This window comes from Corvus kubaryi, unplaced genomic scaffold (genome assembly GCF_017639235.1).
Source record: "Corvus kubaryi isolate FWS band 111438036 unplaced genomic scaffold, C.kubaryi_AGA036_p1.0 37334, whole genome shotgun sequence".
NCBI classification, from domain to species: Eukaryota; Metazoa; Chordata; class Aves; order Passeriformes; family Corvidae; genus Corvus; species Corvus kubaryi.
Genome location: NW_024581108.1, coordinates 8,233,383 through 8,250,686, shown reverse-complemented (window position 1 = coordinate 8,250,686; position 17,304 = coordinate 8,233,383). Strand labels below are relative to the sequence as shown.

The 17,304-nt window shown below is 38.5% G+C and overlaps 1 protein-coding gene across 5 annotated transcripts in view; it reads right to left on the bottom strand.

Moving 5' to 3' along the window:
- The window catches only part of DPYD (dihydropyrimidine dehydrogenase), a 353,009-nt gene that overhangs the window by 110,547 nt on the left and 225,158 nt on the right, over positions 1-17,304 (bottom strand). For all 5 annotated transcript variants that reach the window (XM_042030116.1, XM_042030118.1, XM_042030120.1 and 2 more), the window contains one exon: positions 1,402-1,470. In XM_042030116.1, coding sequence (XP_041886050.1) covers positions 1,402-1,470 — 69 coding nt within the window. The remainder of the gene's footprint in view (positions 1-1,401; positions 1,471-17,304) is intronic.

The following is a 17,304-nucleotide window of genomic DNA, read 5'->3' as shown; positions in this document are numbered from 1 at the left end:
ACTACTGCTGCTCTCCACAGGGCAGACACCAACAACTACTTCCCAGAAGAATGTTGTAACACATAGGTTTACACATCATTGACTGCATTTAAAGAACCACTTTTTTTCTATAGGAGTAACATAAATACAAGCACAGATTGGAAATATGTGTCTTAAAGTTGGACAGCAGTACCACTGGATTAAAAAATCAGGAGCAAATAGCACAAAAAAGCCATCCATCTCAGTCAGTTTAAAAGTGGCACTGCTTCTGTCAAGCACAGATTCCAAAATATGATTTCATGTTCTATTAGGTAAATACAGGTATAAATTGAAATAGTGCTGAAGATCACCAAGCTAATTATTGATAATGTTTAATTTCACTTCTCTAAGTCCACAAAGTGACTTTTTTCCTCATAGGTTTAAAATGCTCAAAGAAAATCAAGAAGTGTCGTCCCACATAACCACAGGAGGGCTTAGAACACTGAATAAAGAAACAATGATGTCCAAACATTCTGCCATATGAAAACACAAATTCAAGGTATCCACACCTCCATCCATACATATATAAAAGCATATTTCAAATTTAAACATTTAAATCTGAGCTAATGCTAGCAATAATGACAAGCTAATTTTTTCTTTGCTTAAATTTGTTAATACTATGCTTTTAATTTCCTTTAGATACTTTATATGGAAAACACACTTTAATTTAAACATAGCAACTTTGCTTTCCATTCAGATATAGACACCTTTCTGAATGAAATTAGTGCAGTCCTGATAAGTATCTCTTATACTACTCCCTATGGACACAGGTACATGTTATTAAATAGTTTTTTCCTCAAATTGAATAGAAATTTCAGGTGCCTAGTCTGTTTGCTTTTCTGTAAGATTGGATTTATATTATAGAAAGCCCGCTGACTGCTATTATATATGCTGACTTTCTCAGCTATCATTTTTGAAAGTCTGTATTAAAACTAGAATAGCATTAAATGAGCCCTTTATACTTTAAATATTCAAGAGTTTTATATTCAAAATTTCTTCTAGTGCTGTCAAACTAGTGCGCCTGTAGGCAAGGTAAGATCAACTTAGGCTCTCAAAGGCAGAATTAAATTTTATCAGGGCATCTGTCATAATATACAGTTTGCTTAAAATGCAAATAAAAAGTGTATAGATTCAAAGACTAAAGGCTTTGCAGCTACTGCTTAAAAATCCAAGGGACCATTTTTATGGAACAGATTTCCTTTAAATTTACATTTCCATCATTTTAATGAAAATATAGAATAAACAAATTATAATGGACATGTTTTAAATTCTCATTTTTCACTTTGAATCTATTTCTTTCAAGAAATTCCTTACTGCAGCTCTTGTTTTTAAGGAGAATTAAAAAAAAAAAAATACACAGAAATACATTTAGGAAACCATTACCTCAGCCATTTTTGAAAGTTCAGTCCAGTCCTCCCTGTTATAGCTGCACATGATGCTGGCAATCAGAACCTGGAAAGAGCATGTATGCATTATATATCGTTTTACACCATGTTAGCAGATTTTGTAATACTGTACATTACTGTGACTCTAGACATGGACTGCACAGCCTGCATATGGGAACTACCAGCTATCTGCCAGGAGCTATAGAGTGAAACACAGCTGCAGACTTCACTGGGGACAAGAAAGAGTGAACAAACTCATCTATTGTATCCCTGGCCTGTAAAGAAGGTATATCCATGTGCATTCTCTTTGTCGTGTGACACAGTGAGAACAAAGTCTGTCCTACACGCAGAGCCAACCAGGGAACTGTCAAGACATACTTGTTCCTGAGGTCAGAGGAACGAAGTCATTATTCACCATAAATACAAATGAAAGAAGCATTTGGACTGTTCAGAGGTAGGTGAGACATCAGTGCATGAGTTTACACTCTAATGTGGCAGTGTATGAACACAATATTCCAGCTGACTTCAGGAATCCAGCACACATCAAACCCTGACCTCTGGAGTCTCATATCATGCAACTTTAGGACAATGACAGCCAGCCAGAACTATTTTGTGTCCCAGAGGCAGCAACAACTGCCTCTAGCTGCTGCTCCCTCTAATGTATTTTTTTGAGGTTCATGTTTTTAGGTAAAATAAGTTCTACTAGAACTCTTCGGGGTGTGGGGGGGCAGCTAGACACACAGTTGCATACAGTGCTATTTACTGTTAAATGAATGTTAACTACTCCTCTGGTCAACAAGCAGTTCAAGTGACATTGCTAATTTCTATTTAAGACTAAAATAAAATCATGTATTTTGCACCCAAAGATCAGACATTGAAATTCTGAAGTTGATACATTTGAGGTAAGATGAGCAGAGAATTCCGCCCAGGAATTCCTGCATGAAGGACTTCTTGGAAGAATGATGTTTGGAAGGAAAAAACAACAGAGAACTATATTGCAGCAGCTAAAAGGTTAAATCAGAAAAGAAATCATAAAACTTAATAGAAGTCTACCTGCTCAGTTTGTGTTCAAAGCAACACTAGCAGAGGAGAACAGAGAAGCATCTGGCCACACTCTTATTTATTTCACCCTCTTACATGAAACTTTAACATGAAAGTTTGATTGACAGGTAACATGACATTTGATTTTAATCTTTCTGTTTTCCAAGCAAGTTTTACTGTCATCATTAATATCTAGGGTGGGCTTAATCTGTCACCCCCTCATTTTAACACTTCCCTTGAACTTTCCCATAATGCTGAGGGTTAATGACTCATTCACTTCAAACAAATACAGAAAAGCATGGTGTAGAAAAATTGTCCAACACACACAACTGCTGAAACTGTAAACTCCCAAATTATCTCCATAAGAAGGAGGAGATATGTAGTATCTTCAAAATGGAAGGAAACACACCTTGAAAAGTAAGGCAGGTATGGAGAAAATTGGACATGTTGAGGTTACATTCTAGCCATTTAAAAGGACAATACCACTTATCATCATTATTTCCACTGTTTTGCTCTGATGAGTCTCTACAATCAACCCACATACCTGCAGACTGCCCACCCACTCACCCTTCCTTCTGGCTGGTGTTTGTAGGATAGGAATCTGGTGAGAAGGGAAGTGTTTGATGAAGCGCCTGCCTTGCCTGCAGGTGCCCATTTGTGCTCACCTCTGGCACAAAGATAAGACCAAACTTTTCATTAAGCACACACAATCATCACTGCCCATGCTTTTATTCCACTCTGACAGGGATAAAGTGTCTCTCTCCTACACCATAATTTTTTAAATTGGGAAAAACCTTATATAGCTATATAGGTAAAATGTTAATGAAACAAAATCTGCTCTGTGTCCCGTTTGAATATTCAAGATAAATCGAGTGCTCTGGAAATAAACAGAAATCTCTTTTAAAGAACTTTAATTTTTAAAAGCAAAAATTGTGAAAAATCTGTTGAAGAAATTATATATGAGAAAAATTTAAAGCAACTGGAATTTATCTAGAAACCACATCTTGTCAAATTCATGCTTTTTAAAACTAAAGCAAAAAACAGCCCAGCAGCTCAGACACTGACAACATGATAAGGATTTTCACAGTTGCAGTCACAATCCAAAGCACATCAGAAATCTGCACAATTGAGCTTTAAAACAAACCAAATTTTTCAGTGGGAAAAGTTGTAAGACAACAAGGGTGGCTGACTATATTCATAAGTAGTTGAGTTAGGTTACATCAAGTGCTACTAATGAAATTTGGAAATTCTGCTGGGAGTGTACAAAATAGGAGGAACATGATCTGTGATGTTTCAAAGAGCTGTTAATTAAGACAACATGCTTAGTTAGTATTGATTAGTTTTAGGATTCATACTTAAAATTAAGCCAATACTTTTTGACAGAAGCAGTAGTTTACAATAACAAAAATAACTGAAAACAAATATTATGTTTCTGCCATGACTGTTCACAGGAAAGCCATGATCTCAGAGGGAATAATGAAAATTTAGAAGTAGTAGGGATTTTATTATTTTTTTTTTCCTCAGTGTTCTCTTATAACCTGAAAATAAACTTATTTCCTAGGTGGAAAAATATCCCACAGCACTCTGTGTTAACAAAACTGACCTTCCCCAAAACAACTTCACAGTCTTTTCATTTGGAATCAGTGCCCATGACAAAAAAATAATCACTGTCATGTGTGAACATTTAGGGGAACTATCTGTGATGCCTGAGGTTTGGATCTACTCCTAAAATCACACATGGAAATTTATAAAGAAAATACAGACTATATCTCCTACTACCTAAAAGAGAATAGCAAGAACAAAGTAAGAATTACAAGTGATAAAATGCAGAGGTTTTACTGGAAAGTAATAAACAAGAATTGTATCACATTTCAGCTTCTTAGTCTCTTCTCACTCATTTTTCCAGTGCCTACAATGCCATGTACCACATTGCCACCCCTGCAACTTTAATAGCCCCAAACAGCTGGTATCTCATGAAAGTCCAGCACATGGCCCAGTCCAGGAGCATCTGCAGAGGGCACATCCTTTCTTTTGATTCCTGAAATTTTCAGTGGCAACCTGACATGAGCTTAATTACAGTGGTTTGAGCCACAAGTGTGAAGCTGCACCACGCTTCCCAGCTTACAAAAGTAGACTCCTGACAGATCCTACAATGAAGCTGCTGCTAAAGTGTAGTAAGTGGTAAATGAAGGTTGACTAAATTGCAGCTTTGTCATAGCTGGAGTGTGGGCTGCCTGCAAACCGTGCATGATTGAAGCACAGTGGGGACCACTGGCCCATTTCTTATCACAGATCAAAATCATAGCTGGTATTTGCTGTTCCCTCTTCTCCTCCATCCAAACTGCTGTTTTGCCTGTTGTGGGAGATGCTGCTGCCCTGCCCTGCCCCGGGGAGCACAGCAGCCCTGCGGACTCTGTCCCTCCCTGACGATCACTGTGACAGACGTCACCAGACAAGGGCTTTTCGCTCCGACACCACACAAGGTGAGGGACAATTTCTCCAAATGCCTACAAAGGGACAAATGCATGTTTGCAACACCACACACTGTTCTGTGTTCAGAATTTTCCTGACCATTCATGGAACAAAAAGGTCCACAGTAAAACTTGTTTTTTGTTGGAGGAAAGGGAGATGGAAGAGGGAGGATATGTAATGTACCAGTTAGGACACCATTATAAGATGAATATACTGTAGCTAAAGCAGTAAAAAGCTACATTTCACACAATTCTGTGACTAATGCATTAGTAGTTGTTCTACTTAAAAGAACACTGACAAGGTACTTCTCATAATCCTTAAAATATTTTTCTCCCTGTTTATAATAATCCCCTGGAAGCTTCAAGTAGAATCTATTTCCCTTGTGAATGATTTTTTTTCTCTTCCATTATCTCTGTGTGGATGTCTCATGAATGCAATAGCATTAAAAGAAATAAAAAGGATGAGGTTTGCCACTGCATATGTTTCCAAGTGATCTTTCTTTCCTAGCACATGGAATTCACCGCAAGAGGTTGCAAAACAAAAGGAAGGAGAAAAAAACCCCCAAAACTGGGCCTAGTTTGGGTCACATCTATTTAAAGCCAGAGAGCAGTAAAACTCTATGTTGACAACTACCATTTGTCCGGCACTGCTCTGCAGGGAGTAAGGGAGTTTCAGTACACTCAAATGGTCTGAAAAAAAAGTCTCAGGGGTCTGGATTTAAATGTGAACACTGTCAATTCCTGCAAATTTAAGAAAAATTCTCAACATATAGAATGAAATCACAATCCTCTACCCTCATGCCCATGATAACAAAATTTATTTTGGTCATCTCACACAGGCCAGAGCCTGTATCCTAACTTACTCTTCCAGGCCTGTGCATAATCTCCCCGCACTTCAGGAAATCCAGCCACCATATAGTTTCTGCTTTCTCTTCCCTGCCTCTCCCCTCCCATTGCTGCACCAGACTTGAGGGCAGTTCTGCATCATGTCCATAGATGCTCTATTTAGATTCTGCTGCTGGCCACAACATGCACCCCTCTTTGATTTCTCAAACACTGACAAAAATCCACAGTATTTTATTTTTTATGTGCATAGTCCTTGCAAAAACAGAAAGAGATTCTTAGCATCATCTTTAAAAGACTGTGCTCCCCTGAAAGCTGCAAAATCAAGAGGAGCTTTCAAGAAGGCTGAAGGACTGGGTTTTTTTAACAGCTACTTGTTTGGGAAGCAGAGATAAGGAACAGGATAATTGGTGTGTAAAGAGAGAGTGCAGAGATTGAAGACTTTATTAAGAACCAGATTTCAATACCCAAAAAATTATTGTTGACCAAGCTAAATTTCAAAAGGTATTTGTGTTTGGCTCAGATGGAAAGACGTCAATCTTCCTTTCAAGTCATGTTTCTTCTTCTAAAACAACAGAGTACAGCCTTACCACATGACCTGCTTAGCCTGAACAAACTGAAACATTTTAAATCAAAATTCCTCAGGGAGCATTTTCTAAGAAGGAGCTTGGCAGTGAAGATATAATCTTTCTAGAACAATGGCAAAAATAAGATGTTCAGTTCACCATTCACCAGTGGAAAAGGTACCTACATCTACACAAACACACAAGGAGAGGAGAACTTCTGGGCAGCTGAACCACTGTTCCATGGCATTAAAATCACCCATCTGTCAGAATGTGGGGTACGTGCACTCAGTTGTGACCCACACCACCTCTCACCCACACATCAGAACAGGCTGATGCACTGGGAACCTTTCCTGAAGGTCCTGCACAAGTGCAGCTATGAGAGCACATGGTCCACCAGGTGCTTGGTGAGAAGTTAACAAAGAATGGTTTATAGGGCACTCCTATATCCAATTTCAATGACACAATAAATAACCTTGCAAATATCTACATGGAAAAAACACCTGCTGCAGATGGACTTCTCATAGCTCTTCATGTAAGTCAAACATACGGGCCACAGGCCAGACTGCCCTCACAACAGCTCTTACGATGCAGTCTCAACAGCAAAAAGCAGTGAGGGAATAACAACAGCACCATGGGATTTTTTGGGTTGGTACCGATGTTCTGCCTCCTCGAAACTCACACCAAGAGCCTTCCTCTCTAACTCTGCCTCTTGCACAGCATCAGGTTCAGGACAAGTCACAACTGTGTCACACCATGCCAGCAGAAAAGCTCTTGGAAGCTTTGTGCTATTCACTGCCGCCTGTGGCCGCCTTCTGCTTTCCAAAATGGCTACTGGCTGATGAAATGATCACCCTCAAAACAATAGAGCCAGAATTACCAATGTACAGAACACTTCTAACACCCACTGTACAAGACAAGAGTACAAGCGCAGCAAACATTCTGTACTGCACAAATATGCTCAAATGTGCAGTATTGAAAACAACGGGAGCACAAACATTTGCTGCTGTAAAAACAACCCTCTGGAAACCAGCCTGATTTTGATGCCGTGTACACTCAGCCTGGTTTCTCTTTTTCTGTACATTCTTGTAAATTTTGATTTGCTGCAGAACTGAAATAAAAATAAGCTTCTTATTAAAAACTACCTAGAACATCAAATCCCATGCAATAAGAAAGTTAACAATTGTAAAACCTGTCATGTCTCTGAGAAGCAGAGGAATTATCTTGTTATCAATTTAATAATGGAACACCGAAGTAAATGATGCCATCCACTGACACCAGTAACACTGTCTCTCCTGGGAAATTCATGTTGGTAGGAACTGTCAATCTAGATGGATATGGACATATGAAACATTGTACCTTCAGTCCATAAATCTATTCTTTCTGCGCTGCCTTAATAAAAAGATTCTGCATGATGATAAAGCCAAGCAATGCAGAATGTCTTGACACTGCTGACCTGCAATTCTCCTTCTCTTCTCTCTTCTTTTTTCAGGGAATTTACTCTCCAGTAAATAATTTAACAATCCCTAACCATCCATTGTTTTCCTCCTTCACTTGCACTTAAAAGACATATATTTGAGTAAATGAAAATAAGACAAGTAGGGGATTTTAGTATGGTTGTTACTCAGCTGTAGCAAACCCTTTCTCTGCCTTGTTACTTTATAGTGAGATCTCCGAACGGTTTTTTAAAGTGAAGGGCAAGTTAGATGCAACAGAGCAACACAAAAACAGGCCAAACATTATAAGTACACAACTAAGTCTAGTTGATAAAAGTTTGAAAATACTATGATTTGCTCTGTATCACATAAAAGAAATCAGCGTGAGCAGAAAACGGCAAAGATTCTATTCTCAGGCTAAATGGAGATGCTTATTTTTAAAGGCAATTACTTTCACGATGACTGCTTCTATCAATGACACCCACCTATTTAATGATATTATTTTATGGATTTCTGTGAGTACACTGGGCTACAACTTCAAAATCAGGCCTAGAGCTGTTAGGTTCTAACACCCTCAGACAAACACAACCCAAAAGGTATGAACAAACCTTTTTATTTGCAAAATAAACACAACATTGTGTCTTTGATGGGAGCACAAGGCTAAGCAGGCTGCTCTTTAGAACTTGCTGCACCTGTAGAAAAACAAGGGAAGTACTTGGTTTCGTAAGTGCTCCTCTACCACGTCAGACTCAGCACCACATCAGCACTACCAGGGCAGCAGTTGAGCTACTGTGCCCTTGGCCCTGCTTACACAGAAATGTGCAGGCACAGATCACAGACATGGAAAGTGTGGATAGATCAAAAGCTCACCTTATGAGAGTCCTACTGATTCACAAGGCAACTGAAAAAAAGTGAATGGTCAGGAAAAAAAAAGATCTGGTGCATCTCTCATGACTCAGGGCACTCTAATTAAGAAGTGGTAACTTCTGAAGGGTGAAAAAGGAACCATGGAATAAGAGTTCCCCAAAACATATCTACAATGAAAGGGAATATAGCACCTGTATGGAGTACTTCAGGGAAACTCAAATATTTAACATGATTAGAAAAAGTATGTCCATTTTATGACAGACTCTTGAAAATTTTAGTACTTCAGGTAAACCCTTCAAATTACATTGAAAATTACCTATGCGGCTAAAGACTTCCCTGGAAATTTGATAGAATCTCTGGGATTTTATTTTTCATAGGAAACCTATCCTAGTTCAACCTTTAGTCTCTTTGGTAATGACTGAAAACAAATGCATGAGTGAATGGAAATAAAGGCTGAATCCAAGAGAAGAGTGAAGACAGATACTAATTTTTGGCAGCACTTCTTTCTAACAATGCCTGAAAGTCCTTGTGGAATTGGCACACCCCTGCTGTATTTCTGTACTTTCCACACTGATTTAATATAAAGAGAAAGCAGAGGAGGCCAAAGCAATATTGGAGAAGCTAACAGAAAAAGAATATATCTAATTCTATGATATTTCAGACACATGCTATGACCTGTAGCAAAAGCTTTACACCAGGGTGCTGACACATTATTGATTCTCAACACCATGTAAGGAAGACAAGGCTAGAAAAAGGCTACACAAATTTGTGAATTTTTTCCTCCACCTTTAGAAATTTTTCTCTTATCAAATTCTCTGCCCAGATACACACAGTCCTTTTTACCACAGTTCCTAGAGCACCTCGCTAATTGTTGCTCTTTATTCTCACAATAGCACAGGCAACTCTCTGCAGGGTGCCCCTCTGAGAGGGGAAGCCAACTGGAGAAAAAGATGTTCAAGGCATGTAGGCTGCTCCCACGGAGGGAACGAGCAGCTGTTGACTGAAAGGAACCCTAAGATCCCTTCCAGACCTTGGCTGCTTCTAGATATATACAGATGTATTTCCCCTATTACTTAGCAGCAAAGCTGCTTAACTTACTAGAAAACAAATTCAGCGGAAAATACAAAGAGACAAAATATGGAATGAATAACTTCATCAGAGTTTCCTAACCCCTGCCCTCTGTCAGCTATCAATTCCCCGGGTCAAATCTGTCTCTTTGCATCTCTGGGAAGTCCATCCTATCTCTTCTCTTGTTCCATCACCCCCAGGGCTTCTTTTAATTCACTTCCTTGGATTTTGAAGGCTCAAGAAAGCTAGCAGTACCAGTGCTAGTTGAGGAGAAAATTGTGACTCAGAGAGCAGAGAGAAAAACCCCTCCCTTTTTACACTTCAGAGCCCTGTGATCTACTTCATCATGTGACATTGCTGGTGCCAGAGGGATGCTTGGATGGAGCAAATGATTTTGTCAGCCAGGTTGCATCCTCCACAACTCACCCACTCTCTCTCTGTGCACCATCATCCTCATAGCGATGCACTAAAAAGCACTGATAATTTACCTGATTTTGCACAACCACTCCAGTTAGGCTGTTCTGGGAGGTGATGGTATGGTAGTTAAGAAGATGTGTAGCAACAGGCTTTAAGGCTCGTCCTATCTTCAGGAAATTATCTAATGGCTTTAAATGACAGCTGCATGGAGGAGACCTCTCAGTCCCTAAATACTATTTGTATTTAAATACTATAAATAAATAGTATATAAATACTATTTCCCTAGGTATTGGTCTAGGTATGGGACTTCACAAAGAAGAGAGGTTCTTCACAGCCCCAAACGTGCCTGATCAGTGGAGCAGGCTCACCTCATGACTGGAGACAACCTGCAAATACCCACATGGTTAAAAGCATGGGATCTTTTCACTGGCCAAAGCAAGACCAGTGGGATCCATCCCCACCAAAACCTTTCATTTAGAAAAAAATATTTCAGGTGTAAATATTTCTATGGTGAAAATTACAGTAAAATAGTCCATTAGCAAAGAAAGAAACTCTGCTTTCTGGCAGGCACAGAACTTTTCAAGAAGTGAAGGTGAAAACCCATGTTTTCTGTTGAACTCGATCTCTTCATATATCTTTCCTATCATCCCCTGGTATTTCCCAGCCAGGCCAAAAATTCAGTGAACAAGAGTGCTACTATGCACTGAACCTCCTGATGGCAGGTCTGCAGTGCTCCCATCTGTGGTATGATCAGAAAAGTCTCATGAGTGGGTAGCTTTTTTTTTCTGTGCAGACATTAGAACTTACTTACGTAGCTAGCTGCTATGTCTGATGACCCAAGTAGTTCTTTGGCTACACTCCAGCAGCAAAGAAGATACAAAATTAAGGGCTGTAAGTTGGCAGTTACCTTCTGATTAATCTTTCCTCCTCAACTGCCAGTTCGACCCACCTCTTCATATTTTAGGGAAGCTCATGTGAAGATGCTGAGAAACTGAAAGAGGCCTTACTATTTTCACTGTATATGTGGAAATTTAATAAAATTGTTACCTAACTTGTTCAGCATATTGCTATGTGATTGGACATTTTAAAATTAAAGTGCATTGAATTTTGTACAGGTTTATAGCCTCGTTCAAATGATCATTTAAATGAAAGCACTGAAAAACCTAGTGTTGGTGAGATTTTTATCAATGACCCAGCTGTATGTATGTTCCCAAAAAGATAAACTGAAAATAAATCACGTGAAGTGTGGATGCCTTTGGCAGAATCAAAGGCAGAAGTCCTTCTAGGAACCAGAGGCGTGCCGAGAGTACACTGAGAGAATGCAAATATAACACACATGCATTTTTAATACCCACCCTTTGCTTTAAGATACACATACTGCACTCAGGTAAGAATTTGGGGTACCTATAAAATCACACAATCTTTAGATACTTTCATCTGGATATAACTTAAATGAAGCATTCTGCAAGCATATTCAAATTTTAATGCAGTTAGATAGAGAGAGCATAAATGGCTAGGTGGCCAAGAATGGTGTGCCTAAGAAGAAGTTTATCATATTACACTGCAAGAATAATGAAGCAGATTTTTATAAATGCTACCCTGAAATTTAGGAATAGCGCTTCAGTATTTTGTTTTCCAAACATAAGACTTTAATTAGCTATTATGTATAGACAGAAAAAATAACATAAGTACAATTTTATAACAAAAATATTAAACATAAAAAGAAGTAAAAGAAAATTAAACTTGAAATAGATTAGGAACCCTGCACTTAAAAATGAGAGAAAGATGTAAAAATAAACCGGTGAAAAAGCATTCTTCCTGAGATTTGTGAGACTGGGAAGTGTAGTGGCAGGAAATAGGAGAGAAAAGCACTCTGCTGGTTTCTTAGTTTACATTTAACCTACGTGGCTCACAAGAAAGGATGTATTTAAGTCTCCCTTAAACAAGTCTTTAAAATATTTATTTGGGTTTAAGTGTTCAGTAAATAAGTACTTACTGTCACACACTTCCTTCAACACTTAAAAGACCATCTCCACTAGCTCTGCATACAAGGTTTCAACAAACACGTTACTGCTGATTTATGAGTTACCTCTCACGGGCACACCTGCAGCCAGTGGCTGCTCTAGTGCTCTTTGAAACCCCATAAAATAGGAGGTAAGGCTGGTTTGCTACATCTAAAATGGAAGAAATTCATATTTACTTGAATCAGCCTGTACTTGCTGCAAGTTCCCAACAGTGGTAGTTACCCCACTGGCACACTGCAGTTTGCTATACCAAGGTAATTGGCTGGCATGTCCGTGTACACATAACCCTGTATTAGACTAAGACAATATGAAGATAACAAAATTGCTTAAAAAAAAAAAAATTAAATATAAACGAGGGTGAATTGAGATCTAGAATATGGAAATGTGACAGATGTGAGAAGTTTAGTGATGAAGACTATGTAAAAGTTCATGATCATAGTTCTTAAACACAATGTGCATAAAACGTTTAGAAGCTATCAGCAGTATTGAGGGTATAGATTAAGATCAGTTCAGAGCCCACTAAGAATTCTGCTCATCTACATGTTCCTCTTGGTAGATAAAGAAAAAAAACCATCTTGGAACACTTTATTCCCACATCTCACTCAGAATTTGAGATTTTTCCCTAGCCCCCCTCACCAGAAAGCACAGGAGGCTGGGATATAGTCCAGCTGCTGTCAATCATGCTGAAGAGCTGGCTCTAATTGTGATAGATTCAAGCATGTGCCTCTGCCTTTCTTGTCTGAGCTAGAACAAGTCTGCAGAGAGCCAGCTCTCCTACTACCGGCACAGTTCAGAGCAGCAAACGCCGCACTTGCTTCTGAACAAAAATAAACAGTTTGATGGTATAACTGCATCTACACTGGGTTCTGCCAGGACAGCAGTTAGATGCCATTTTATTTTTAGTATTCCTAGCCTACATAAGTATGCGAGCAAGCCTTTTAAATATAGACCTAGCCTTCATATTTTTCTTCATTAGAGCTCTAGCAGAATGCCTAAAATGTAAACCACATCACAGAATATCCAGAATATGGGCTACAGGAACAGCATATACTTACTACTTTGCTCAGGTATACATTCGCTTTCCTATTATTATTGTAATATACACTACATAAAAGAGAAAAAAGCAGAATTATCTAAATCACATATGCTCAGTGCTTCATAAAAGACTAAAATCGTATCACAGACAGTAAAATTAATGTCAAAGGTACTGTGCATTTTAGAAGATCAAATTCTATAATTTAGCCAATTGCCTATGACAAACATGAAATGGAAATTAGGAAGATGTATTTAGGGGATATATATTTTGCACAGATAACCAGACTAGCAGAATGCTGTGATTTTTACAAACTTTAGATTTTAATTTTGATGGACTGTTGACTGCTAATAATTTTTAAATTTTGCCATTATTTTATTTTTAAGATTTATCTTGTAACATTGCCACAAGGTCATTTTATCTCCATCTAACGACATCTATATCTCAATATTAAAACAATAACTACCCAGAAAAGGGCATTTCCCAGGGAGTAATGACTGGCTGGGAGGAGTTGATGGCCTGAGGCACTGCTGAGGGCCATTAACCCTGGCCAGTCATTAATCGCCAGGAAATGCCCTGCACCAAGGTTGTTATTGCTATTTTAAGCACAGATTGAAGGGGGTGAAATGGACATCTGAGCATACAGGGGGTCTAATGCATGATGCCATTTCCTTTGTTGCAGTTCATGGAGGACATTTCTACAATCTACAATCCTGATTCCCATCCAGATCACACAGATCGTTTTGGAGCACTCTATTACGTGCACAGTAACTCACCAAACTGAGAAAAGAGTTAGGATTTTTAAGAGATTGTCTTTTCCCTCTAAATAATAGTCTGCATATTCACACTTCAATAAGATAAAAAGAAATATGCAACTCCTCATGTCACTGTCAGCAGAATTACATTCTAGAAATATCTTTTTAATCACACTGTCTTTATGTTTAGGGCATTTCTTTTGTCAATACTCCTACTTAATGACCGCTCACATATCTCTGCAGAAAAGGAATTTTTAGCAGCAACTGCCAAAGCACATCCTGAAGCAGCTTCTGCTGATGCTAGCCATTAAGGAGTTTGTCTTTTCCAGTAATCAAGCAGATTGGGTCATTTTCTAGGAGATGGTTGGTGAAGTATTTCAGAAACTGCTTTAATTTTCTCCTACTTCTTACCCTAAGGCTAAAGTTTTAAAGATGGTTCATAGACCTCACAGAACTGTGAAAATTGTTCTTTTTTTTCCAGGGATCAATAAATCACTTTTTAAATCAAAAGGATATTCTTAGCATATGTACAAATAGTCTTCTGCATTACTGAACTACTCACTATTTTTCAAACCCTAGCCATGACAGTAAAACAAACAAAATAAATCACGGCTTTATAACATGCATAGGAAAGAACTACAGTTCTCCACTAAACTAGTCTGACAGGTTTCTCAACAAAGCTGTAGTTTCCAAGTGCAAAACATAAAAGACCTCACATTTTTCCTCAAGGTCCTAATTTGTCACCACAAACATGTACATCTGAATCATAAATTGATTGTAAATATCTCACTGAACTTACCATGTTGTCCTATTTTCAGTTGCAAATTGCAGTTTCCAGCAACAGATAATGTGCTTTCTTAAAATAAAATTCCCTCAAATTGATGGCCAGAATATGTATTTCCACTTCTTTGCCAGATTAATAACCGTATTTTTTAAAAACTTAGAATAAAAAATCCCCCAGTGGGAATATTGTGCAGTTGGGATCAAACATTATGACATGTACTGCACAGTCATTTGAACATGCATGATCAGACATTGAGTAAATTTTTAGCAGATTTTCTTGTATTACTGGATTGTCTGAGGTGACCCTCTGGAAATGGAGCAAATCTTAGTGAATTGAAAGCAGCATCTCAATTACAAACCCTTTAGCACATCATTTCAGACTAGTACAAAATAAAATATATATATATCAGCTTCAGTTCAAGTAATGTCGTTACATGCTAATCAGGTTGTCAAAATGTGATACAGGAACAGTGGTCCAAAGGCTGAGACAGGACTGGGAGGCAGAGAGGGCTTCTAATCCTGGGTGCCAACCTAACAGCTCCTCTTTGTGCACTGACAGTGTAAATCCACAGGAATGGTTATGCAGCTCAGTCCCCTTTCTCCCACATGCACCAGCAGCAGCTCCCTAGGGCAAGCTCACAGTAGTATTTCCCTAGAAAACTTGCCCAGCTTTTAAGAAATCTGTGGCACAGGAATTCCCTGAGTCAGAGGTGATGCTTTCAAATAGCTTTTCCAGTAGGTTTTTCTCAACCTGTATGTACCTCTGGGACTGGCAGTGCCCTGTAAGAATGAGCTCCACAGCTGCCGAGCCATGTGGTGAAGAATCTCCTATCACTCATTTCCACCTATCACCCTTCTGGTTCCAATCCAGAAAGATGTGAATCTCACAGTATATTCAAAATGTGAAGGGGAAAAAAAAAAAAGAATCAACACGCTGGCATAGTGATGGGTTTTGCTGTGTTTTCTTCCTTTCCTAGAAATTCTGTGTTTGATAAGCTTTATTTCAATGTTATTCAGCATTAAGCTGAGATTTTCATAGTGCTCTCTTACTGTAACCCCAGTATAGTTAGCTTGCTATCACTCACTGTACATATAAATTTATCACTGGTTTATCCCATGTGCATACTACTTTCATTTTTTTTTCTGACAGTTCATTGGCCAGTCACTCAGTAATGCAAGATTCTTCACAACCCTTTTATGTCAGCTCTAATCTTTATCTCCCTACATTACACACTATTATCAACAAAGTTTACATTCTTAAAATTCTCTCTCTTTTTCAGATTGTTAATAAACATTTTAAATAGCACAGAACACAGTACAGATCCCTAAAGAATTTTTCTGCAGCTCTCTATCCATGGTGAAAATTGACTATTTATTCCTTAACATTGTTTCCTATGTTTAACTGGTTATTTATTCATGTAGGTTTCTTCCTCTAATCTTATGATAACTTAATTACTTTCAAATTCTTCAGAGAAGGACCCTATCAAACACTTCTGGAAACCCAAACTCACTTTATCATCTGAGTTTCTCTTGATGTTCTCAAAGAACTTTTTTTTTTAGGCATAACATACTACAAAGGGGATTCTTTACTCTTTGTTTGTTTTCTTTTTACTAGCTCTATTTTTAGAACAGCTTTTACCAATTTGCATTGGATAAAAGATCTCAAGCCTATAGTTCCCCAGATCTCTCCCAGAAAGGAGATTTACATTGACTCCATGTCACTTCTTTGCTACTTTAAAGCCTGAAGCAGATCTGCTATAGCCAACATGACTATCAAAACATGCTGGTGATAGATGAGAATTTTCCTTTATTTTCTCATTTTTTTACTAACGCCTAAGCCTCAAGGAGTGAAAATTTACACCACCATATTTTTTTAGCTCAGACCCATCTCTATTAATATTCAGGTCATGTGAGACTTAAGCATTTTTTATGTGTTGTGGAAGAGCCTTTCCAGAAAAATTTCCTTCCTTATAAGCAAATGTGATCTCAAAGACACAATACATCAACATTTCTGTTACCAGACTGCTCTGCTCATTGTGAAAATTGGACTTCTTGCCAAATTCCTCCTTAGACTGAACATGGAAAAAATGCATCCTGCTGGCTCACAAAGAGCTGAACCTGGATCAGGAGCAATGAGGACACCCTCAGGATGGGGAAGAGTGGAAGTTTCCCTGGAACATGCAGAGGTACATTGTCAATGTGTCTGCTGTTCTTTCTGGTCAGCTGTTTTCCTTCTCTTTTCTAAGAAGTGTTTTTCTTTATTGTTTTTCATCCTTCCTTTTTCTGGTGGTGAATGACAAAGAGAAAAAGGGAATGTGGTCATATGCTCTGAGATGTCTTCCTTTCTACCCACTGCAGCAGTCACTGGAACGGAGGAGTTACGGCCGTTCTTGTGCTCCACACTCTCTAGGGCCAAGTGATTTAGTTCCTGGACAAGGCAATCAGTGTGAGTGTCTTATTCCAAACCTCACCTTCCCTCTTCAGCTAGGATTTCCTCTGATGTTAAGAGAATGGGCCTGCTTCCAGTTTTCTGTAGTGAAAGGGATCTTTTCCATATGGTGAATTTAACAACTGCTGCGTGGGTTTTTTCACCTCCTACC